This window comes from Danio rerio, chromosome 7, assembly GCF_049306965.1.
Source record: "Danio rerio strain Tuebingen ecotype United States chromosome 7, GRCz12tu, whole genome shotgun sequence".
In the NCBI taxonomy this organism is placed as follows: Eukaryota; Metazoa; Chordata; class Actinopteri; order Cypriniformes; family Danionidae; genus Danio; species Danio rerio.
The window spans coordinates 33,069,709-33,096,790 of NC_133182.1; the positions used below are offsets into that span (position 1 = coordinate 33,069,709).

General features: G+C 37.4%; 2 protein-coding genes across 9 annotated transcripts in view; one reads left to right on the plus strand and one right to left on the minus strand.

The window, feature by feature from the left end:
• Nucleotides 1-3,900, minus strand: part of cd81a (CD81 molecule a) — a 40,098-nt gene extending 36,198 nt beyond the window's left edge. Inside the window, 1 exon segment of the mRNA NM_131518.2 lies at nucleotides 3,781-3,900. Coding sequence (NP_571593.2) covers nucleotides 3,781-3,852 — 72 coding nt within the window. The 5' untranslated portion in view covers nucleotides 3,853-3,900.
• A 4,357-nt stretch (nucleotides 3,901-8,257) lies between these two features.
• kcnc1a (potassium voltage-gated channel, Shaw-related subfamily, member 1a) overlaps nucleotides 8,258-27,082 on the plus strand; it is a 61,472-nt gene continuing 42,647 nt past the window's right edge. For 7 of the 8 annotated variants that reach the window (XR_012382476.1, XR_012382477.1, XM_005168894.6 and 4 more), the window contains exon 1: nucleotides 8,258-9,649. Coding sequence is in view for 6 of the 8 variants with exons in the window: in XM_005168894.6 (XP_005168951.1) it covers nucleotides 9,080-9,649 (570 nt within the window). In the remaining 2 variants the exon portion in view is untranslated. 8 annotated transcript variants of the gene reach the window in all.

Genomic DNA, 27,082 nt, shown 5'->3' on the forward strand with positions numbered 1-27,082 from the left:
TGCGGAGGGTTTTTTTCTCCCATTCGCCGTGCGGTAACAAACACTGCATGAAAGATACACGCTTCCAGCAATTCCTCGAATCAAATATCTCTTTTGTCACGAGGTGCATGAATGAAATTCCTGAATAAAAGAGCCAAACTGCAGTTAAAGTCCACTTTTTAATAATTTGGCAAATAATTCGAACACTGATGTCCATGTAAACACAGTCACTGTCTTTCTCCTCTGCGTCTGTGTTTGTTTTGCCTGTGTGAAAATCAGCGTGTGCCCAAACCGACACTCCCATTTTTATGCAAATTGTTTACGGACCATGCCTTTTTCCCACCACCAACACTCCCCCCCCAAAACAAAGCTGGACACGCCCACTTTCCTGAGGTTTTCCAAAGTAGAGTTGTGAAAACACTGCTGAAACAAGGGGGTTTCATGGCCCTTTAAAGAAATATATACAAAGCTATGTAATTAAGCTTTACAAGACACCAGCATTTCTCTCATCAGCTTATATCTATGTTTTGTTTGTCATACTTATTTATAAAAGAATACTCAACACATGAAGTCAGTGATGATTCATTTTCACCTATGTAAATGGGTTGCCAAGGGAACACAAGCAGAGACCGATGCCCTGGATTGAGCATTACAAGCTGTTTGGATCATATTGCTTAATATTTCCTGAAATATGGCATCTACAGTACCTTACCCCACACACACACACACACACACACACACACACACCTGTTCTTATATCCCAATGGGGACTCTCATAGATGCAATGGTGGTTCAACTATAACCAAATATTCTATCCCCCTACCTTAACCCTACCCCTAAACCAATCCCTCACAAGACACAATCTGAAATTTTACATTTTCAAAATACTTCATTCTGTGTGATTTATAAGCATGTTTACCTCAATTTTGGTCTCCATGGTGACACAAGTCCCCATGAGCACATGCATTCAGGTCCCCAAGTATAAACACACAAACATCTTCTTATCTCTTCCACTGTTTTCACCCTGTTTAAGAGTCTAGGAATCAGAGCCCCCTTCTCAAACCTCTCCCTTCTGTTGCCAACAGTCTGGTGCTGCTTCTATTTTTGACCCATGATGAACCAGTGTGAGGTGGTTGTAGAATGCGTGGCATGTCAAAGCACGAAGCTCAGAAGTGGCAGGCCCATACCTTCTGTCAGTCCCCCTGCACCCATTCTCCATTAACCACAGCCTACTGTCAAACTCATCCTATGGCTTGGCAATGGACTCTTAGATTTAACACCTTCTGTATAGATATTTTTCCACCACCATCTGTATGGGTCAGTCCTCAAAGCAAAATTCCTCAAAATAATGGTGCCGTTTTACCATGTTCATTCACACATGAGGGGTCTCACCACCTGTTGGGCCTGTAGAGAAATCAGCATGTGTGTTAAAGCCATTAGGCAGTGGGAAAATATGCTCCCGTTTTATGATTGGTGCTGGTTTCGAGTTTCACCACAAGTTTCTTAATGGATTTAGATTCTCAATGTGGTTAAAGGCCCAATCATACCATTAACCAGAAAGCTGTAAAACATCAACTCTGCATCAACAGCACTGTTATCAGTGCATATATCATTTTAAATGCTCTTTAAAGTCTAATGTTTTATGGTTCACCAGTTGGAAAAAGGCTTTCTGAAAGTGGTTTTAATTACATAATACTATTATGTGTCATATCATCACCAGTTGTGGTGTGGCCTTTGCAATTACAATAATTTTAAAGGGATAGTTCACCCAAAATAGTCAATTGTGTCATCATTTACTCACTTGAGTTGCTTTATTTCTGTGAGACACAAAAGAAGATATTTCGAAGAATCTTTAAGGCTTGTAGACATTGACATACAGAGTATTGTTTACATCCATTTTCAACTATGCATGCCAGTGGCCAACAGTCAAAACATCTTCATTTGTGTTCAACATGAGGAGTAGGGCTGGGGGATTAATCCAAAAGTAATAGAAATTTTCATCGATATAATTTTACCAGGTCAATTTTTTCAATTCATTTCCCTACCACAAAGTCACTGCTTTGTTAAGGCTAATTTATCCTTATTATATTATGTTTAACGTATTATATCATTCTGATATTATACTTCTGCCAAGCACATGCGTACAGTCCAGTGCAGCCTTCGTATAACCGCACACCTCTCAAAAAAGTTTAACTACTGGTTAGGTAGTGGTGAAAAGGGTGGGCAATGCAATGAACCGCATTTTGGGCAATGTGTGTTTTAATTTCAGCTGTTCAGCATTGATGTTCAATAAAAAATCATAAATAGATAGATTGTGTGTGCTCCCTTCAATTATTTTAAAATCAGGTAATGCTTCCTTCATTCAAAAATTTCTCACTTGTAATATGTGCGCATGTTTACTGTACAAAACATGTCAGTGAACTCTGAGGGCAAAAACATGATTAAAAAAAAGTCCCTTTAAGGCAAGTCATTTCACTCGGTGGCCATCTTTGAAACGCCTCTTGGGCAGTATGCACGGGCATTCTGTTTGACTAGGGAAACATCAAATTCTACTTGCCAACTACTTACTACTTGCCAACCTTACGATGACATTTCATATTATGAATAACTAGGCCCATACGAAATCTGCGAGTCAAAATGTTCAATTAAGTGAGATTTTGATTTTGGGCCAAATTGCCCAGCCCTAATAAAGAGAAACTTATAATGGTTTGGAACCACTTGAGGGTGAGTAAACGGTGAGTAAATTTTAATTTCTAGGTGAATTTCCTGCTTTTCCATGGTGTTAATAGAGCTAAAGTCTAAAACTGTATTGAAACCATAATTACTGTCTTATTAATAATAATGACACTTTTTGAAAAAAAAAAAAAAGAGTTTAGTTTTTACACCCTCTTGAATAATTATCAGTACAGTTATGCAATGTTTATCTAAATTTTTATCAGAGATTGTTCAAACTAAGACTTGATAAGGTTAAGGATTCTCTTGACCAACAATTTCAATTATCTTCATAGTTTTTCTTTATTTTTATTTTACAGTTATAATTTCATAGTTTTTTTTTTCTTTTATCTAGGCCTCACATTAAGAGTTTAAGTTGCTAAAAGGAAATGAGTATTTACTGTTTTCTTTTTCTGAAATTAAGGAATCAATAGGCAGCATGACTAGTGTGAGTGTGACTATTAAGTTACTCACTGCCTTGATGGGCTGTGACTACCAAAAGGGTCTGGTCGGGTGGAATGTTTTATTGCCATTCACTTTTCCAGTTTCTTTTCCAAACTACAGCGAGTGGGAGGGACCATACAGGCAACGCCAATTTTATTTTTGCGTTTTTTAATCATTTCATTGTGTTTTACAGAGTGGCAAATTTACTTCGGAAAGTATTAGGAATTAAGACACTATATTGTAAACAAAACAATTACATTGATAGTTCAATAAACACGAGACTATCCTAAGACTGGAGTTTTGATCAACGGTGAGCAGTCCCCGTCCGTCCAATAACGCCCCGTCCGTTATTTTCACTCCGAGGTCGAAAAGGCTCATGTAGTTAACACTTTAACTGCTAATATTTTTATCTTAGCGACTACTAACATAGTTACACGTCTTCTAAATAAAATTCCGCATTTACAACATTACGTTTACAACGGATTAGACAAACTAGAAGTTATAGGTTCATCTTTGTTTTCCGTGATCAAAATGAGCAGCGCGGTTTAAATTCCTCTGCTGAACATGAAGAGTAAACAATCTTCCTAATACATAAAACCAATGGCGGTTTCTCAGGCCCGTGGCCCGCAGTGAATGACCACTCACCCAGAAGATGAAATTGAAGAAGAAGAGCATGTATTTGATGCATTTCGTGCAGCCTTCCACGCCCACGCCCATGGTGTCGGTTTCTGAAGGATGTTTTTAAAGCCGGTTGATGAAGAAGTGTCTGGATGAAGCCGCTGTTACGCAGTGCTCACGCAGACTGAGCTCCAATCTCCGAGTGCGAGTCGCTGCTTGCTTGGATTCAGCCGACGTAAAAACGGGCAACACCCAGTTTCCTCCCCCTTTTACAGCCCCCCTAAACACGGCCGAACAACAGTAGAGACCAGTGACTACAAGTGATGTATTAGTGACTAAAATACGCTTGATTCAAGACTCATTTCATGAACATTAAATAATAAATACTTATGCTAGATTTCAAGGTTCTTCTTGTTAAATTATTTCTGTAGACTATTGTTCGATCTTTCGCAGCATTTGCAATGCATTGTCGGTCGCACCGCCTTTGAACCCGTACCGAGCTGTTAAAATCGATGGACTTTGTTGGAAGTAGGGCTGAAATGATGACAGGGGCATCAATTACACTTAGCATAATAGCCATGTTTACAGGAGACTTGCTTTGTTCGTTCGTCCAAAATGATTGTATGTCTCCACCTTGTGGTTGAAAGGAAACACGACCGAATATAAACTGTTAGAAAGGAAGAAGTAACTAATGACAAGTAACACAGTGGTTCCCAAAGTTGGGGTCGGGACCCCCTGGGGAGTCGTGGGACAATGACAGGGGGTCGCTTGGTAATTTCCAAAAGTAAAAAAAAAATGTTGTTAAACAATTAACATATTTTATCCATAACTCATATACCATTAAAAAGTAGCCTAGTTAATGGTTATATAAAAAAACCAACAACATGCAAATTAGATTAACATACAGCAATAGCGGCAACGGCAGCAGATTGATTTTATAACACCAGGTTAAACTTTCTGACACCAATTAAATACATTAAAAATTAATGTAGGCCACAACTGAACATTGAGGATGATTTCTGAGTGGTGGTCTCCAAAATCAAACCAGGAATAAACTTAAAAACATTGTGCCTATCAGTCTTATTAGATGAGGTTAATATAAAATTAAACAAATTAATAAATGACTGTATAAATTATATCCTATGGTTGTGTTAGATTGTTGCATATTTTTGTGTTGTCAATATGCTCGTGTTTATATTGGCCCATTGTTGTGAGCGAAACATTTGTATATTTATAACCATCTCAGAGAAATGTGGTGGTCACGAGTCACTGGCATTGTTATTTTGGGGTTCGTGGGTTGAAAAGTTTGGGAACTCCTGCCATTGATAACACCTCTCCGTTATCCCCATCTACAAATGTACATAAAAGTCGTTTATGTACAGTGAAACATTATATATATATATATATATATATATATATATATATATATATATATATATATATATATATATATATATATATATATATATATATATATAATGTTTCACTGTAATCAATTTACTTATTTGAATTTTATTAAGTAATTTGTTTTGTATTATTAAATTTTTAGAATTATTATTATCCATTTTAATTAAAATGTTTCTTTCATATGAATGTGCTTATTTTAATAAAATGCTTAATAATTAAAATCTTATTTTACTTTATCAGTTATTAGTTATTATCACTATAATTATAGCTATCATTAATATAATATAATAGTAAAATGGTATAATTAATTTTGGTGTTCATTTAAAAATACATATTTTTATGCTTTTTGTTCCTAAACATTTAACGGGCATATATAACCCTTGCATTTAGTAATATAATTCCAAAAATAAATGTAATTGAATGTCTGATTTTTATGATTGCAGAAATTCACAACTATTAGCAATGTTCTTCACATAAGGTAACCTTTCTGGAGACTATTTGAAAACAACAACAATATAGTAATAATAATAATGCTTTACAACAAAGTAATACATTTGATTATTAGCATTAAATTCAGGACAGTTCTGCCACTAGATGTCACCAATAAACTATAATATTAGTTCACATAAGCGACCAGTTGAATATCTAGAGCTTACTTTTTAATTACAGCAATACTTATATGTTTATTTCATTCTAATATATTGACACCCTAAAATAATTACTGAGCTCTTCTTATTATTATGTCACTTGATCCAAGACAGATTTTCAGATTCCATAATATTTTAATATGATAGTAGAAAGGTTATAGTATATTACATAAAATGTAATATATGAATTTTAATCACCATTACAGCAGTAGTAGTAGTAGGTGAAAAGAAGAGCTTGTTTTAATGCTGGCCATCAGTCATAATTCCTCTTATAAGGGTTAATGTGTTTCTGACAGCGGAGGTGAAGCTCATGGGAACGTGCATCACTGTGAGTGGACATTAGCTCTACTTTGAAGCCTAATTGCTTTTCCTCCTCAACAGAACAGGATAATTTGGGATAAATCCCATTATGGGTTTTTCGAGGAGGGGCACATACTGTAATCTGCCTTTAAATTGTCAGGAAAGATGATTAGAAAATAAACAGGTAACAGCAAACCATGAGCCGAATGTCATGTAGCACCAATAAACGGATTTCTTTAAAAGTTAGATCAAATGAAGATCTTAGTTTAAGACTGAATGTTGTTTCATGACTTTAAGGGACTATATTTTGTTGCCTTCTGAAGACTGCAGGGGCTTTTAGTTAATGGTTATCTGACAATTATTATTGATATATCATTAATAAATGTTCATAAACATGCTATTACATTAGTTCTAAAACAAACTAAGAGTAAATATTTGCTCTCTAGAATGAATAAGTATTATTTTAATTATTTATATGTACATTTATATTGTATATGTTTTAATATTTATATTACATTTATGCAGAAACATTTTTATAAATTCAGTTTATGCAAAATACTTTAATTAAACACATTTTACCTTATTGCCATTACCTTCAAAATCAACCCAAATTTAGATATTGTCTTGAAGTGAGTTTATGTCGCATTCCTTGTTTTCAGTACTAAATTATTTTATTTATCTGTGAAAAAAAACATGATGTTACTGTTTTCAGTAGAAGTTTCAGGTCTAAAAGATATTAGTTACTGTGCTTCCTTCAGAGGTACCAGTTATTAATAAACTAGAACCGCAGTGGGCAAACTCGGTCCAGGAGGGCCGGTGTCCTGCATACTTTAGCTCCAACACTAATCAAACACACCTGAACGTGCTAATCAGTGTCTTTGAGATGACTTTAAATCTATAAGCAGATGTGTTTGATTAGAGTTGGAGCTAAACTGTGGAGGACACCGGCCCTCCAGGACCAAGTTTGCCCACCCCTGAACTAGAATAATAGTCTCAGCGCCAATAGTCTATATGGGTAAGTAAGTGCACCAACATAAAGCACTGAAGTGTTTATGGTGACCCAAGTTTAATTATCGGTTTGAGGTAATTTGCTGATCCTTCCCCGTTTCTGCTCCCCTCACTTTCTTCTCCAATATTTAATCATTCATTTTCTTTCAGCTTAGTCCCTTTATTCATCAGGGGTCACCACACCGGAGCACCCAGAAGAAACCACGCCAACAATGGGAGAACATGCAAACTCCACACAGAAATGCCAACTTACCCAGCCAGGGCTCGAACCAGTAACCTTCTTGCTGTGAGGCGACAGCTCTACCCACTGAGCCACTGTGTCGCTTTCCTGTCAAAGATGATTTTTTTCTTAAAAACTAGAGTAACAGTTATGATATCGGTTATGTCAAATGCATGGTAGGCTAGATTTGGGGTTTTCAACCTGGTGTCAGTTGAACACCAGGGACCACTGAGGAATGCTGGGAGTCCATCGAAAAAAGGCAGAATAGATTTTTAAATCTGAAAATTATAGAATAATGAACACAATAACATGATTAGAAATTGTACAAATAATAATAAATTAATACAATCAACAAGTGTGTTGATATAAACAGCTTACATTAAAATTAAGAAATGCAAATAAGATTGAATTATAAACATTGATTAAAAGAACAAATTAAATACGTGTTAAAAATAAAACAATGATAATGAATAAATATCATTTGAAATATTAATATAAATAAAAATAATATATAATTGAACTTAAATTTCCATGAGTCTTATTCATTCAATTGCTTTTTACAATTTTAGATGGAGGTCCAAGTTTAATTTACTATTATTTCCCCCTAATTTAAAAAGATGCACCATTGCACCACAGCCTTGATTGAATTCCACTTAGCCTTACTTTATTCTCCGGACTTACATTTTAGCAAACGCGTTTTGATATTTTTTTTCTGGTTGTAAATTGTGCCTCATTAGGGGACCTGTCCTGCAGCAACGGAAAAATGACGCAGCATGTCAATATTGCATGTCGTTCTGAACAGAGCTTTTCCAGCGTGTGAAATCATCCTAATATCTGATCTCGTGCACGCGTCCACTGAGCCACTCAGCAATTGCGCATGCGCGTCGGTGGGCTCCAGACGAGGCTCGTGTTGTCTCTCCGCAGAAATGACGAGCTTCGCTTCACTCTCATCGAGAGACACGCGCGGAAAAGGAGACTGAAAATAACCATATGGTGGAAATAAAGAAGACACGTTCAGTCACTTCCGAACAAACAGCGGAGGACCTCGCCAAAGCTGGACACCGAGAAAACAAAAGAAGGTGTTTAAAGGACCCCTCCTATTCCACTTCAAAGCTGGCGTCTCTTCTGTACGAGTGCAGCTACACATCCTGAGGGAAAAGATTTTCTAGATGTAATGTCTGTCAACACACGGCTTCTGATGGGCAGCATCTGGACGAGCATTGAAGAAAACGACTGATGTCAAATGGAAAAAATCGCTTAAAATGTGACGGCTGCGGTGTAGCCTCGATCTCCCCCAATTTGTCGGATTTGAGGAGGCGTCTACTGGGAATCGGGCGAGTGCATGTGTGTCGTTTTGGAGAGAGGAGGGAAAGCGCGCGCAGTGGAGCTGTCCGTTCAGAACCACACACACATTATCCTGCCACCAGCGGTGCACCACAAGCCATCAGCCTCGCACCTTCTCGGGACCTCATGGGGCGCGACGCAATATTTTTGACAACCACTGCATGCGTTTGGATTGTTTAACGCTTTTGGTTTTGGAAGCAGTCCCTCACACACCTGCCAAGAACATCAAGCGCTCATGCACCCATTTTCTGCTGCTGAGTTGCCTTTGCGCAATTGTTTTTTCTGCGTTTCTTCAGTTCGCCCTCATTTTTTCGTGGCTTAACATTTGCGCACATGTCTCCTCCGGGTCTCTCAGCGTTATAATGCCTGGCCCGGGCTCGAGACATGCCTAAGCGACGAGATGGGCCAGGGCGACGAGAAAGACCGTGTTGTGATTAACGTGGGAGGGATTCGACACCAGACCTACCGCAGCACCTTGCGCACTCTGCCCGGCACTCGTTTAGCCTGGCTCGCCGAGCCTGATGCCCACAGTCACTTTGATTATGACGCGCAGATCGACGAGTTTTTCTTTGACCGCCACCCGGGAGTTTTTGCACACATTCTCAATTATTACAGGACTGGAAAGTTGCACTGCCCCGCTGATGTCTGTGGCCCTCTTTACGAGGAAGAGCTGGCCTTTTGGGGCATCGATGAGACAGATGTGGAGCCCTGCTGCTGGATGACGTACCGGCAGCACCGGGAGGCCGAAGAGGCGCTGGACAGTTTCGGTGGAGGGCCAGTTGAAATGGGCAATGATGACATGGACACGGAAGCTTTGGGTGATCCAGGGGATGGAGACGAGGAGCTGGAGATGACCAAACGCCTGGCCGTCGGGGACTCACCTGACACTAAAGGTGCAGGCTTTTGGCAACGCTGGCAGCGTCGTGTTTGGGCGCTCTTTGAAGATCCCTATTCCTCCAAATATGCAAGGGTGAGTGATGAACACGTTTTGCAGTGGCAGCCCTGTGTTTAGATCTGATATTTATTGTTTGTAAAACATCCACGCACATGTTGCACTGAGTATGAATAGCCTCAACCGAAGCAATACACAAGAAAGATCCATCAAAATTCTTTAGCACGTTTTAAAACGAACAAATGCTGGCTGACTTTATTGCAGGGAAGATATATATTTTTATTATGGTGTGATGTAATGTTCTATCATTTCCATACAAAATTATAATTAATATTTGAAAATCTTCAGCCCTTCAAGTCATTGTGTACAACGGAGAATTGTGGAAAAGTCACCTGCATGGAGACTAAAGGACCAACTTCATATTGACATCAAATAACAATTAAATTAATGTATAGATACGTGCATTTATGTTGCACTCTTGTTTTAATATGTAAATGTAAAAATATATAAATCTAAAATGCATGCATGTAGTTACCAGGCCTGTAGTTAGCCTGGTAAAAAGGGGTGGTTCTTTTTTTCTCAAAAAGTGGACCTTCTTGCAGTTATTCGCCTCATTTTCTATTTAATTATACGTTTTAAATACTGCATTGTAATGGCATTTTCAGCACTATTTTTTGCTGGATTAGCTTGTTCATCATAACCACAAATGATGTACCAAAAACATTTTCTAAAGATTTAGAATAAAGAAATATGAAAACAATACTTATTTTTTAAATACAAATTTATCACATTATATATATCATTAGAAAAAAATAGGAATCTGGTAAGTTTAAAATTAAAAACTGTAGCCTTTTGTCATTTATTAGGCAAATAACAAACTGGCTGGCAAATTCAACTTTCCCCAGTCTAAATTTGGGATGCTGTATTTCACAACGAAGCAACAGCTGACACAGGATTCCACTTGGTTTTAAAGCCTTCTTCGATGGGATATTTTCATAGGTATTTTATGTAATTTATTATGGCATAGCGGTCAAAATAAGACAAATGAGCTAAGTATGGGACAAATTCTGGACATTTGTCAGTAAGAGGTGTGTCTTTCGAAACACATGAACACCCCCTGGTTGCGGGCATTTTACAGACGTAACTAATTTCTAGTTACACGTGTTATTACACTGTTAACTGCCAAAATAAAGACACTTTACCATTAAACCAGTCACTAACTGTATCCCTCCTCACTAGCAACAAACAAGCTTTTTTTAATCCACCAATAAAATGATAATATTTTACCAAGTCAAGTTTTTGAAGATACATTAACCAATGACACCTAAGTTAAAAAGGGACCACAACATAAAACTGTGAATGCTTCCTAAAACCCCTTTTACATGACCCAATGAAGATATGCTTCTTGACTTAAATGGACAAACCCAAAATGCTATGCATTGTGCTATTCATTGTGCTGAGAAGTATTATAAAATGTTTAACTTGATGGTTATACACTATACAATTCCAAAAATGTAAAAGACTGTAAGATTGTTTTAAAGTATTTATCTTTTTTAAAAAGGTCCTTTTTACATCATTATTTAACCCATGATTGTGCTTTTTGATGTCACATTCCTAATCAACCTGCTATCAGACTGAAAGCTGATCTCAATGGTTAGTAGCTACTGAACAATAAGTTACTGGTTATCTATTTGATGGTGTGTCTGATTGAATACTATTCCTTGCATTTCCCTGTGTTTTTTGCAATAAATTGGGTTCCCCAGAGGGAAACATGTGCAGTCATTGCAGGCGTCTTGCATGTAGCATTGATCGACGGCTCCTCTGACTGCAGTACTGCTGTGCCACGCACCGTGAGCTCCCTTCAGAGCCCCAGGCACGCTCGTGCACAAATTAATCACTCCGGGAAAACATTAAAGAGAATACATCATGAAGCAAAGGTTTTTCTTTATTTATGTGTCCATGATGCTTTGGGACAAGACGCACAAGACCAAAATGTCATTGTGATCAAGAGGGCTGAGTGACAGCAACAGAGATGTATTGTGCAGGACATTATTTTTGGTCCTGTCACACTTTTACAGTGGACATTAACCATACAGTAAATGCTGTATTCTGTAGAGCAGCAGTGCCAAAGGGTTTCGACTCCTTGGGAAAGCAAAAATGGATCAAATGTATGCCTGTTATGACTGCAGTTGCTTTGTGTAAAAGTGTCATCCTTATGTGGTCAGGAGAAATTTATTTGTTCTGTGTGCCAATTACAAGGCCAGTCTGGTTCGGCCAATTGTTAGATTGCCCTGTTTGTTTTATGCTTGTTTAATAGGAGTAAAATGGACCAGGACCACTGCCAAGATCAGGGTATTACACCCTAGGCTACTGAACGCTGACGAATGAGTCAAGGAATGTCAATGTACAGTTAGAAGTAGATTTATGTCAGGAATCAATGAATCAAATGAACTTATTCTGCGATTGGACAGCTTGGAACTGCTTAAAGCTAAGTAGGCTCAGGAATGCCATTACTATCAAGGGAGAACATTTTTTTTGTTTTGAAGAAAATCCATTTTCTTTTCTGATAAAGTCAACCGTGTGTGCTTTTGAATTATGGGTGGAACTTTCAGTTTAAGGAACTTCCATTCAAACTGACCGAAAAAGATAACAAAATAATACACTTTTTGTAACCAATCATTTGTTAGTGTGCTGTACGTTTTCCGTCACGCCTTGTTGTTGTACATTATAGGAAAATACTGACGCTTGGTGTTTTCATGTAAAATTGGTATCACAGAAATGTGTTCTGTTCCTCCTGATTATTTTCCTTCTTTTTCGTATTTCAGTGTTGTTTAAAAGAGAGCAGATGTAGACATCAGTTGTGGTCTGCTCTTCTGTTTTTTATTCATTTTCTTCAATCACTCATATATTTTCTACACAGGCTCATTCTGTAAATTTAGCCCTATATACATTTCTGGAGATGGTAAATTTTGTAGCCAGAAGTACGCATGGCTGAATTTCATCTTTAAAATAAACGATACGGGGCGCTATGACACCGTTCCTTTTCGGACCGTTCCTTTTCGGTATGGTGAGGATTGTTACATATTTGCACCCAATATATTTGCCAACCAATTGTGTTTCATATATCAGCATTCCTGCTACACACATAGCAGGGACATATTAGCTCAAGGAAGAACATATCAATTCAGTATGCCTCCAAGACCAAGGTGGATGCTACAGACAGCCTATAACAAGCGACACAGCACCACGGCGGATACGCTTTCTTTCTCTTTCTCTCGCTCACTCACAAACACACACGCACACAGGATTTGCACACGGGTCTTACCTCTACGTGTCAAGAAAGTCTTGAAATGGCTTTAAATACTTTGAAATGATCAAGTAATCTATCCCATTCTGTCTGCAAGCTCCTGCAGTGGTCGTCAATTATTTATTCACTTTTTGATTAAATGTTAAATTTTGAGTATTTAGCTGAGATATTATATCATCCATTTCTGCAGTCAGTCAGAGCAAAACATAAAATAATAGACTCCTATTGAACTTTCTATTGGCACTTGCTAGAGAAGTTTGAGATCTCAAAAAGTGTACACCTCTGTTGGATATGTGAAAACAAAAACTGCAAAATAACTTACCTCCTGGGACATATTTGGCGCTCTCCATAAATGTATATAGGTGTACGTAATCGTAATGAGCCTGAGTTGTCTATTTCCCAGTTTTTCACATGGCACTTTAATTGACCTTTGTTTTTTTTTTACTTCTAAAGCCTGAACACAGTGGGTGTTTACTGGAATATTCGTAAGCTTAGAAATACATTTATTGCTCAAAACAAGAGAAATCATTTTGAAATATTAGTCAGTGCTCCTGTTAAAAACAGAAAGCCTGTGATCAACATAATATGTTTTTTGTCATATTATAAAGTTATCACATTATTAATATATTATAGATTTTTCCATTAAGCATGTCAACATTAATGCATAATAATCATTTATGCCTTTGAGGTAATTGATGCTCTGCTGACTTACTAGTTACTAAGCCTTACTAGTTTGATTTTGAAGTTTGATGGTTGAACAGTGAGAAGAATAATGTCACATCATTGTACCCCGTTTTCCCAGTAAAATTATTACATTATTAGTGAACCCTTAATCAGTTTAATTTACTTTTGCTGACTGTTTACATAGAGTATCTACACTATCTATAATTTACTCGAAACATAGTGGGCTGTAGCAAAAAGAGGATTTTAATAGTTAAAATTAGGGATGTTTTTTTTTTTTGCCCTCAAGTCTGAGTCTGAGCCTTTTTTTGTTTTTGTTTCTGTTGATACCGAAACCCGATCTGATATTTCCATAACATATAAAAAAGACAGCAGACACACTCATGCTTTTCACTTCAAGCTGCTTCCATGTTCAACTTTGCTGGTGATGTGCCGGGAGGCACACCTCCAACATAAAATGCACCCCCTCTAAAATGTGCATCTATTAACTGAATTTAATTAAAAAAAATAATAAATTAATAATAATAATAATAATAATAATAGATTTATGACACTAATGAGAGTGAGTGAGAGTGAGTTCCCTTATAGAAGATAAATAAATAATTAAATAAATAAATAAATAAATTGACTTTAAATACAATACAGAAGAGATTTAGTGAATTGTTTAATGTGTGGTTTAGTTTAAAACAGCAACAACAATTTTGTGTGTTCCATGTAGACTAAATGTCTGTTTAAACCCCACCAAAACACCTCATTTAGACTCTACATACTTCTCTACTCATTCAGCCTCTACACCAGTGGTTCTCAAAGTGAGGGTCGGGACCCCCCGAGGGGTAGCCTGACAATGAAGGGGGGTCGCCTGGTGATTTCCAAAAATCTATTTCTTTTTATTATACCATAAGAATTACCATATTTTATCCATAACCTACTGAAGAGAAAAAATTGTCGTTTATAATTACTATACAGTTACTATAGTAGCTCATAGTTCTATTGAATTGCGAGCCCTGGGGTAATTGCATTATATTAAAAACACAACAGTAGCCTCAGATGCAGCATATTGATTTTATAACACCAGGTTAAACTTTCTGGCCCATTTACAGCTCTGACATACAAAAAAAGAAAATTAAACAAAGAATAGACTTGGGTCTATTGGTGCGTGTGTGCGCCATTGCATGCAAGGTTTCTGTATTTATAACCACTTCAGAGGATATTGGGGGTCGCGAGTCAGTAGCATTGTCATTTTGGAGGTTGTGAGCTGAAAAGTTTGGGAACCGCTGCTCTACACTACAGTCAATACATTACATTTATTTGTAAGCCTAGTGCATTTTAAAATACGATTCAGCTCTTGTCTTTGCTATATCCATCAAAATAATAATAATTGTACATTTGAATCAATATGGTCTTTGATTTTTTTTTTTGTATGCAAACTAAGAATGTTAATGAAAGTCAATGAGGAGGTGCATTTTGCAGCAGGAGTGCATTTCTCAGTTAAAATATCAGCAAAACATTTTTATAGGTTATTCCAAAATGACAGACTTCCATCACACACACAAATATATGTTATTTGCATGAAACACACCAAAATACCTTTACAATATGCCACATAATAATATTACTATATGTGGGGCTCGCAAAATCTGTTAGCCCAAAGTCCCAGGGCTATTGCCTTTTCAGTCTGGCTACCAAAATCTATCTACACCATGCCTGGCGGGCTATGTAGATAATGTCATTTTCTGATATAATATGTGATGCATGTGTGTTTGTGAAATGCAGACTCATTTCTCAGCAAGTCAGCCTTAGCATTTTCAACGATCGGTGAATCAGCTATTCAGCACATCTGAATTAATAACAAAAAATGAGTCATACATCTGAATGAACTGCAGGCTTTACCCGGCACACAATGCACATGCCTCAGACATTCTTTATGTTTATTGTTACTACACGTGTGTGGGAGCATGAGATTGAGAAACAAAGACGGAGCAAGAGAGTGAAAGAGAGAGTTGCTATCCTGTTGTCATCTGGCAGATGTTTACGCGGGTTCCCAAAGGCACCTGATATTTTCATGTCCTTGGCAGGCGAGATGCTGCTTTTTACTGTGTATGTCTTGGGAATAAGTTGTCATGGCAACGGTTGTCGGAGCTCTAATGAAACTGATGAAAGCTGGTTTTCCTCGTGAGATGCCAGGAAACGTGGCAAACTTCTCCTGAGGATTTCGGATGATGATTTGGCTGTGTATATGTTTGCTCATCTGTCAGTTACAGTAGTTTATTATTTTCTATTTCTAGAGTGGGCAGATTTAGAGGAGAACAGAATGGACTGTTAACACAGAAATGTCTACATTTATATCTGTCCCAAATGTGTTCGTTCATTCATTTATTTTCTTTTCGGCTTAGTCTCTTTATTAACCAGCGGACGCCACAGCAGAATGAACTGCCAATTTATCCAGCATGTTTTACACAGTGGATGCCCTTCCAGCTGCAACCCACCATCACTGGGAAACATCTATACATGCTCATTCACACACATACACTACGGACAGTTTAGCTTACCCAAGAACCTGGAGGAAACCCACACGAACACGGGGAGAACATGCAAAATCCACACAGAAATGCCAACTGACCATATATCTGTTCTTTGAAATCATGGCAACAGCTGGAGGTTTGTAGTCCACAGCATGTTGTTGCAATGTTTACAGTGCTGATCCTATACTTCCGGGTTTCTTCCCACCGCAGCCTCACTTTCATTTTTTTAAAAATGGCAACCGCATTAAGTAAGCGTTTGGGTTTAGATATAAGGACTTCTTAGGAAAAGCCTAATATGGGACAACAATTTTTTTCTAAAAACAGACCTTAAATCTGGGACTGCTTTGTAAAAACGACAGGTCTGGCCACCAAATATTTCATATAATCCCTAATTTAGCATGACAAATATTGTATATATAGCACGATCATTTATCCTAATACATTAATATAAATAATAATAATATAATATAAATATTATAATAATAATAATATAATAATAATATAAAAACTTTGGAAAGAAGTTGTGAGGCACATTAGAGAAAATGAGAGCTGTTATGAATTCCCAAAGGTTTGCCTAAAGACTTACGCCCTATTCACACGGGGCGTCAGCGTCAACGCTTCCCATTCACTTTGAATGGGTGACGTCAGGCGTTGCCGAACTGCATTGTGGATCCGTCGGCGCCGCTTCAGAAGCGTTCCTCGCTGCAGAAGTTGGGACCAGCTCAACTTTTCAAGCGCGGACGGAAGCGTCAGCCAATCAGATCGCTGTATGCAAATACACCAGCTCAGACAGTAGCCTATTGCTGACTGAATTTCATTGGCTGACGCTTCTATGACGATCGTTTCAGCTCCAACTTCAGACACGCCCTCTGTCAAGCGTTGACGCTGAAGCCCCGTGTGAATAGGGCGTAATAATGACAAACCAAACAGACAACAAACCTTTAAAAACACAAACCTTCGACAAACTACAACAGAGCAAGGAAACTTTCACAGTATGTCTGATAATATTTTTTCTTCTGTAGAAAGTCTTATTTGTTTTATGTCAGCTAGAATAAAAGCAATTTTTAATTTTTTAAAAACCATTTTAGGGTCAAAATTATTAGCTACTTTAAGCTATATGTTTTTCTCGATAGTCTACAGAACAAACCATCGATATACAGTAACTTGCCTAATTACCCTAGCCTGACTAGTTAACCTGATTAACCTAGTTAAGCCTTTAAATAGCCCCTTTCACACATACGGACCTTTCCGGAAAATTGCCGCCAATTTTCCGGAAAGGTTGTATGTGTGAACAGGTCCTTTTTGAAAATACCGGTAAATTCGTTCTGGCTATTTTCCGGAAAGAGAAGTTGTAACATTACCGGCAATTTGCCGGAATGCTGCGCTGTGTGAATGCAGATGGAAGATAGCCGTAATAAGCGCGTGCACGTCTAGAACGTGCTGACGTGAGACGTCTGCTTTAGCCAATCACAACAGTCAGACGCATTTACGTCCGCGCGGTTTGTGAGAATAAAAGCCTTTGAATATTTTTCCAGACACATTCAGCTGCTAGAAGTTAGTCAGATCACGTTTATATGTTCTTCTTAATGCCAACTGTGTAAACAATCATCGATGAGATGCTTATGATAAGCCGTTGTTTGTTTACCTTCAAGCTTTGCGTGTGCCCATGAAACAGCCTGTGAGCGCCTGTACACCCACATATTTTGAATATCTCGACATGCGAAAGTGATCTTGCGAAAGTTGTTCACAATATTGATCATCCACAGAGTTTGTAATTTAGTCAAATGTTTACAAATACAAGCGCAGCCGTTTAAAGCTCTCTTGTGGTTAATGATGTCAGAATTTACCGGTATTTTGGAATGGATGTGTGAATGCTCTTTTCCGGAAAATTTCCGTAACGTCCTCGCCTGTGTGAACAGCGCTTTTTTGAATATACCGGTAAAGTCGTTCCGGAAATTTTCCGGATATTTACCGGTATCACTGTGTGAAAGGGGCTATTTGTCTCTTTAAGCTGTATAGAAGTGTCTTGAAAAATATCTAGTCAAATATTATTTACTGTCATCATGGCAAAGATTAAATAAATCAGTTATTAGAAATGAGTTATTAATACTATTATGCTTAGAAATGCAGGGGGCTAATAATTCAGGGGGGCGAATAATTCTAACTTCAACCGTATATTACACAAATAATAAAGACAACTGGTGTAAAATATGACCTATACTCATGTGTTTTCCCAGTTGTGCTATGTGATATTCTTGTAAATGTCCCGTTCTCCCAGGAGGTCATCTAGGCCATTACATGCTCCAGTGGGCCCTGCCCTGTACAACAACAGGAAAAGTGTTGGTAATTAATGCACTGGTCGATATGTGAATGCACCTGCTGGTTCATTCCTGGAAGAGGAAATGGCATGTCTCCCAGAATTCCTCTCAGGCTCTCCCAATGGAAGACTGAGCAATGTGTAACAGAGAATAGTAGCTGCTAGGGATTTATCTAGTTATCTTGCCACACACTTGGAAAAAAAAAAACAATGCTATTGTCACTTTATAACATCTGTCTCGATTTTGTTCTGATCCCTGGTGGAGTTTTAGATCTTGAGATTTCAGTGAACAGCGGATTATGTTTTCACTTCATGCTCCAAGGGGGCTTCTTAAATGCTGTTCAATTTGCATGGGCTTGCATTTGTGTGCATAACAATAGAAGTCAATAGGATGAAAAGTGCATCGTAACCTTTATCAACAATCTTTTAAAACCAATTAATAATGCTTAGATTTATGTTAATGATCTTTTTAATGTGAATTGCGATAAATTCTGTAATATTCAAGCACAAAAATTTGTGTCAGGCTTCGTTTACTGTACACAGAGTATTAAAATTGGATTACAAGCAGATTTACACCTGTTTAATCCAATACTTTAATCATTTTTTGGCTACGTTCCTGATTTCTTTGAGAGGAGGGCTTATGGCTTGTGTCTAGAAGGCCTTTTACTGATGTATCAATCTAAAATTGCTAAATATGTCTGTACACTTTCAGCCTGATCTCATTAGGAAACTATTCTACATTTTGTCAGTATAATTTATACAAATTCTTACAAGTTCAGTTCTACAGAAATGCATGATTTTTAAAAGGAGGAATGGCACCCAACTATCATTGGAGGATAAGCAAATTGTACTAAGTTGTACGAATAAGAATGTATGATTTCATTTGAATTAGCTGCTAAAGCAAAAAGTTACTAATTGCACAGACAACTTACAGATGAAGGCAAAAGAAGACTATTGAAAATCATACAGAGAACCACAGTTTGCTTTAGCCAACACGGTGGGCTTGTGTTAAAATCAGGACAGGTAAGAGAAGATTGTGCATTTGATATTTTTAAATCAAATTCTTTTCATCTTCAAACTAAACATATGATTTCAGACAATAAAGTTTACATCAGATGTGAATACGGTGGTTCAGCAAACTGCAAACTGTTTGTAATGTGCAAGAACGTCAGTTGTCAAAGAATAGATGGTCTATTAGGGCAGGTTAAACTACATCAGGGATCACCAAACTTGTTTCTAGAGGTCCGGTGTCCTGCAGATTTTAGCTCCAGCCCTAATCAAATACACCTTAACAAGCTAATCAAGTTCTTCCTAAGTATACTTGAACAACCTAGGCAGGTGTGTTGATGCAAGTTGGAGCTAAACCCTGCAGGGCACCGGACCTCCAGGAACAAGACTGGTGACCCCTGAACTACATAATCTTCTATATAGATATAGATCCTCTATATGCATGTCTATATGAAAGAAATCGTGTCGAATCGTGTTTTTGGCTATTTTTGAAAATATCGAATAGCAGGACATTTTAAACCTGTTTTTAATGCAAAATGCAACATGTATTTGGTCTGGTCCATTTGTAATCATATTAATAAAAGCATATTTTAAACACTGTGTAAACCAGTAGTTGCTGAGACTTTTATTTCAGTATGTTGATTGAATATTGAGTACGGGGTGGGGCCTTTTTTTGTGCATCATTCCCTCATACCAAATGAACAGTAATGGGGCGTGGTTAAGAATGTTGTGGCTGAAGCCGTCAAGCTGACGTCAACTTAGAAGGACGCACACTCCAGCACAAAAGAACATGGTCACACTTTGTTTGAAGGTTACCTAAAGAATAACAATCTGCTTTAGCAATATAAACATTGTACATTTGATTTCACATGCACTTCAGGTGTAAATGTGGCCTTTATGTATTTACTGGTTCTTGATTGAGTTTTGAGATGAAACACTTGATGACTTAAAATAGATTGTCTAACTGTTGAATTGAGTTTAATAAACTAATTCAGAATCTTAATGTTGTCTTATTTAGTCAAAATCTTCATAAGTTAAAGGCAGAATTTTCCTACAAAATAATAACACATAAGTTAACAAAATTAACAAAATCTAAATTTAGATATTCTTTAATTAATTTTACATTATCGTTTTGTAATAAAAAAAACTGAAAAAAGTGAATCATATTAAATTAAATTTTTAATAAATTTATAAACCCATGTGAATAAAAAACACTTATACTGTATTAAATATATAAAGGTCTCATGAAGTGCTTTGAAATGTGCATTTTTTATCCAATGTTTGAGGTAATCTTTACTGAAATATAAAGATAGGGTGGGACAGAGTAGATCTTCCTCTATTTAAAAATAGCCATTAGCGTTTAGTTTTCTATCATAGCTCTGCCAGAGAGAGTGGTTGAGCTCAAGCGAATCAAACTAAAAGCAATTGAGAAGTGTCTTGAAGGGATGGGGCATGTCTGATACTAGAGAGCATTTGATTGAGAAATCTCGAGGTGACTTGAAAAACAAAAAGTTGATCCTTTTAGGTGGAAATGGCAAACTGCAAGCTGTAGATGTTTATAACAGGTTTATATCTTCTAAATGTGACTTTTGACACTGTTTTCTAACACAATAGCATATAGATGTAGACTATATGTAAAAATATGTATTATAAACATATAAAGGTGTATTATTAATAATAGTAAACATAATAGCTTGCTATTGTTTTCTCTAAAGCAAAGTTAGATAAAAAATCAGACAAATATTGACTGATAGGAAAGTAAACCGTGACAGTCTATTATAATGAATGGTGATTGTAGTGGCAGCTGGGCGACAGGAAACAATGATTCCCTTCTTGACTGGCTTTTTTGTGAAATAGGCCTATTCTGCAGTGGAAGAGCTTGAGAGGTCAAAATTATAGTGTAAAAGTGCACTCAAACTATGCTATCCGAAATGTGCTCAGGCACGTTACAGGGTTCCTTTGACAAGTGTAATTGCTCTGAATAAGTTGGCTGGCCCTGACCTGGTTGCAAGAGGTGTGCCACAGACGCGACGTCACATTTAAAAGACTGTTTCATATAGATTTATGAATCATTCTTACTTTTCAATGAACACAAACTGACATAGTTTATTAAAGATTTAAACCCCTCGCTGCACGACAGCTGCACCTTCAGGAAACTTCCTAATACATCCAGTACGAGGACTTGCATGAACTTTTCTGAGCGTCAAAAGTTGTGTCACTGCATCTCAAACGACTAAAACGATAAAACTAAAACACTATTCAGTTTAACAGAAGAGAAGTGCTCTTGCTCAGCACAGTGAAAAGTCATTTATCATGCAAGCATGCTCAGGTTCGGAAGGCAAAATGCAGTGTGAGTGCACGCCGTCAGGGCAGAGGGGAGGGAGGACAACCGCACTTCGGCATGGTTCAATGCAACTGTACCTAGTGTGAGTATGCCCCAAGATTAATCCTTGTGTCTTTCGCAGCCTTCGTCTTTGCCCTAGCTGTGATGAGTTTGTATTCTCAGCACCATCACATGATCTCTCATGCTCTGACTCTTATACCTGCAGAGAGGGAGGAGGATTCACACATTATCACCTTCACCTCAGCAGACTCCCTCCAACCTGAGCTGCTCACCCGCTGTTCCCATTACTCTCACAAACACAGACCGTCCCACTTCCCCACACAAAATCACTCATGCCACCACAGGACTGTCCTACTTGCCCCTTGGCAGTTCATGCAATAGCCTAATTAAGGACAAAACATGCTCTTAGATGCCTTGTTTTTGCAAGTCTCATTGAAATTGATTATGTTACAGCACAGCAAAAATTGCAGCTAACATTTCTGGAGATAACAACAGTCAAAATGAGTAGGACGTGTAGAGGCTCTTTCTTTCAATGACTTCAGCATATCTGCAGCCACAGGACATCACTAGTCACTAAGATTCAAGGCTGGCCACTTCATTATTTCAATGTCTTCAGCTTCAGGGAACTGCATTACCTATTATACTGTGCGATGGGGTTCATGGTCCTGCATGTAAATTGCTGGCTGATTGGTTGATGAATCCAGAGAAGGAACAACATGTTGCTGAAGTAGCTTCTAATAAATATTTGCATTCACTCTGCCATGTAGCTTCATAAGACGCCTAATTCTACTTCCCTCCTGCACCTTTGGGTACAGTCTTTTCCATGTTTGACAGCAAACATAATGAGTGCTTCTCAATATCCTTGTTATGATCACCAGCCGTCTAGCATCTGCAGATGGTTGGTAAACACGCAGTTTGCTTAAGAACTGCAAGTGCATATGGACTACAAGTTCCGTCATGCACCTTGCACACAGCTGTTATATTAAGTGAATATTAAGAATAACGTTATTGTAAATGTGGATCGTTTTAATAGTTATTTTGATGTACACTGTAAAAATATCTGTTAATTTACGGTTTCCATAATTTGTGATTCACCAGTGTTTTCTGTTTATTTTGACAGTTGTGAGTTTTATTATGGGATCTTGTTCTCTGCTCTGTCAACTTTTGGTGTTAAAAATGTAACTCTACAGTTTAACTAAGTGATTTTTATTAACATTTTAGTAGTTTGATATAATATAATGTATGAGAAATTATATAGGAATAAGTTCGTAAAATTACAGACAATGTACTGGCAGTTTATTACAAAGATTTTGTAGCATAATATACAATACCGGCCTAGACAAAATATCACTTTAAACTATTAAAGTGTTAACAAAAGCCACTTTTTTCAACTTTTGAAGGTTAAAAGATGTTGGAAGAAAGAGCAAGCTCCCATAAAGCAATTCAATAGCATAAATAAAATGGGGTAAAATAAACAAAATACAGAAAACTGATATTTATAAACTGACATTTTTTATCATGTAACTGTAACACAAGGGTGCTGGACAGGGGCGTTGCATGAGCAGTGTGGCTATTTTTTCGGCATGCATGTTCACCGGATCGGAAGAAAGAGCAGCGTGTCAGCGTCAAGCAGAAGTGTTGCGTGAGGGGTGCGGGCATGTATGTTTTCTGTGCACATGCTCAGTTTGCTTTCTGATTAAACTACATTGCTTTCATCAGCGTTGGATTGGTTGCACATAGAGAATAACGTCTTTATTCTGGGATTACTGGGGCACTGGTGATTTTTGTGTCTAGCGAGGCCCCTGCTGCTGGACAATGGAGTTGAGTTGAACAACGTGTAGTTTATTAAGTAAGTAAGTAAGCAAGTAAGTAATATGGATTTATATAGAGCATTTATCGTTTATGGCCATACACCCAAAGCGCTTCTGCAAGCAAATTCAGTGGTGAACAGTATTAATTAAACATCGACACTTTTAAAGAACACTAAAGGAAACGAGTATATATAATTACACTTGATTGAATTTCTCTGTCCTCATCTATTTCTTGCATCCTTCCCTCTCATCCTGCATGGGTGAAGCTAAATTGCAAAGACAATGATGCAAAATAAGAATTTAGAAGCACCCAGTGTTTCCCATCATGACTGAGTAAACTAATGCTGTTGAACTCTGGCCAAAAGAGACTTAAACAGGCTTGGCCGGATCTGGATCCGGAGAGAGGACCACTTATTGATGACCACTTAATACTATTGAATTCACCTTTGACCTCTAGGACGTATCGGGCAGTGCAAAATTGATTTGAAGTCAACTGAAAGGACATTAAAAATGACTGACATGCTTGATATGGTCTGTGAGTCATCATTTGAGAAGCATGGAAAAGGCTGTATAGATTCAGTGGACATATTTGGTAAAAGTAAAACAGGCACAAAGGGTACAGAATAAAAATAAGTAAGCTTAAAATTATGTTGTTGTTTTTTTAAAATACATTTTTAACAATCTTACCAAAAATTACAATAAAGACAATTATAATGTTTCTGTTTTCAATATTATACTATTGCTTAGACAATACTAATTCAATTAAATCAATAAATATTCGTCAAAAATAAATACCCAATGCAAAAAATATAAAAGATTTCTAAATTGATAATTAAATCTGCATATTAAAATTGTTTTTGTAAGATAATGTGACACTAAAGACCTGCAAGAAATGCATATGTTACATTGTAAAAAATTATATGTATAAAAATGTATAAAATAATTGTATAAAATCAATCAGTCATGTCAGCATATATTTTTAGTTTATTGTAACTTGTTAAAAAAGTTAATCAAGTTCTAACTTAACTTTTAAGTTACGCGAGATGTTTTAAGTCAGTTTAACATAATAGAAGTTAAACGAGCTCAAAAGGTTAATTTGATTCAGCTTAAAAATTTAAGACAACCAGGATTTTTTACAGTGCATATAATAAAAATACATTTTTAAAATATATTAAAAGTGGTTATTTAAACTGTTAATACTATTTTAATGTGCAATTGCTTTAATGTATTTTTATCAAAAGAAAATGTTTGACATTTACGACACTTTTGAACAGTAAATCATTCCTCTTAAAAGTATATGGTGTAAAAGATAATGAAACAAATTTATTAAAATGGTTATTTCTAATTTAACAGGTCTCTGTTAACTAAAATAATGGACAGTAATATTTACATGCATTTTACAGAAGGATAAACAAATCGGATTGATTTACACTGTTTTTTCAACTTAAATTCCCATAATAATTTGCACAATAGTGCACACAAGGTTTTGTATTGCTTTGTCATCATATTACAAGTCATGTACACCATCTGCTATTTTAAAAAGGGTTTATTTGATCAGGTTGAGTGTGATCTGCTGGGTGCTTGTTTGCAGACTGTGGGTCTTTCAGAAGTTGTATAGGCATGGTCAGGTATATAACAGGTCCCACTGTGTGTGATTTGCTCTCTTTATGCTGAGTCCATTGAAAAGCTTTTGTGATTTCCCTACATAGAGGTTAAATTGACATCTGGTCCAGCTTTTAAACCCAGCAGGTCAGCTTAAACTAAATATCTCTACTTCCAGTGGACTTCAAGGGCAAAAACTCCTTAAAAACATTATGTTGGAATGATCGTAATATCAGTATGTGTCCGTCTAACTTATTTTTAACAAAAAAATGGATGTGACCATACTTCGTAATCAACAAAAATGAAGATAATATTAATCAAACCTGAAATAGAGTCCATTAGAGTCTAATCAGCTAGAATACTCAACAGTTTCTCTCTACAAGCAATTTCAATCATCTTACCCTAATCTGAAATTTTATCCACAATCCCAGCTCCCAAACCAGGATCCCCTTTTCTATTCTTCACACCACATTCAATTATTAATTTTCTTGTCGGCTTAGTCCCTTTATTAATCCGGGGTCGCCACAGCGGAATGAACCGCCAACTTATCCAGCAAGTTTTTACGCAGCGGATGCCCTTCCAGCCGCAACCCATCTCTGGGAAACATCCACACACACACACACACACTCAGACACTACGGACAATTTAGCCTACCCAATTCACCTGTACCGCATGTCTTTGGACTGTGGGGGAAACCGGAGCACTCGGAGGAAACCCACGCAAACTCCACACAGAAACGCCAACTGAGCCGAGGATTCGAACCAGCGACCTTCTTGCTGTGAGGCGACAGCACTACCTCTTCACACCACACAAAAACCTCAAAACATCACGCAATTCTGCAACCCAGGCTCCTTCTGAAAACATAGTCCCGTGGACATTTCTGGAGTCTGCAAAATACGTCCCGGGAGGTATGTATTTTTGCAGTTTTTGTTTTCATGAATTCACGAGAGGCCGCTGTGTGCGCTTTTTCATATCTCAAATGTCTCTCGCGAGTGCCGTTCGCGCCCGCGCTGTTCTGGCGTAAACCCAACAGGGGCTGCTGTTAACCGATTATCCGTCTTACTGACTGAATAATTGACTGGGTGACCGGCCAATCGTCCGACCCACCCTCCTCCTTGCTTAACCCAACCAATTTTACCGATTCACCTGCTTACTTCCCTAAACCCAACCAACAATTTACAAAAGCCGTCCAGAAAAAGAAAAGCTTCACTTTATTTTTTAGATTCTGTTTTTGTCTTACCTGATTTCTGGGACCACTCTTCCCCGGACTCGAACCTGATCGTCATCAAGATCAAGGCCGAGGACATACATGACAAGCTAACTGGACAAACTGGTTGTGGCGGGAAAGCCTTAAAAAAATAAAATGCAGCCATACGTACCTCTGGCTACATAATTTGCAGTCTCCAGAAACGTCCACAGGACTACATTTTCAGAATGAGCCTGGGTTGCATTTCTGAGTGTGCCTCACACAGGAGAGTGGGCTTGACAAACCACCTGTAAAAACACTCATCTCTCTAAATGCACCGGGCAGTTTAATTAAACTCCATCTTACAAGGACTCAATAAAAAAAACTATATTTACTTGTGAATGTGCCACAAATCATTTTGTGCTACTTATTTTCTTCTATGTTAAATACCTCTTTTGCAAAATATCTTCAACAATATTGTTCTGTCTTCTGTAAAAGCGCTTGTATAGTCTGCCTCATGCGATGTGTATAGTTTACGTATCCATAGTATATGCATAGTTAGCATAGTTAGATTATCGCTCTGGTATTTTAGCTATGTAAAGGTTTAAAGTAGCGATTACCTCCAGTGCTCTGTTCATATTTATAATTGTTTATTTACTGTATGTAGCACTGTAGTCCTGCGAGATATATGACATTTCATTCCATTGTTTGTCCACACATGTAGCTGAATGAC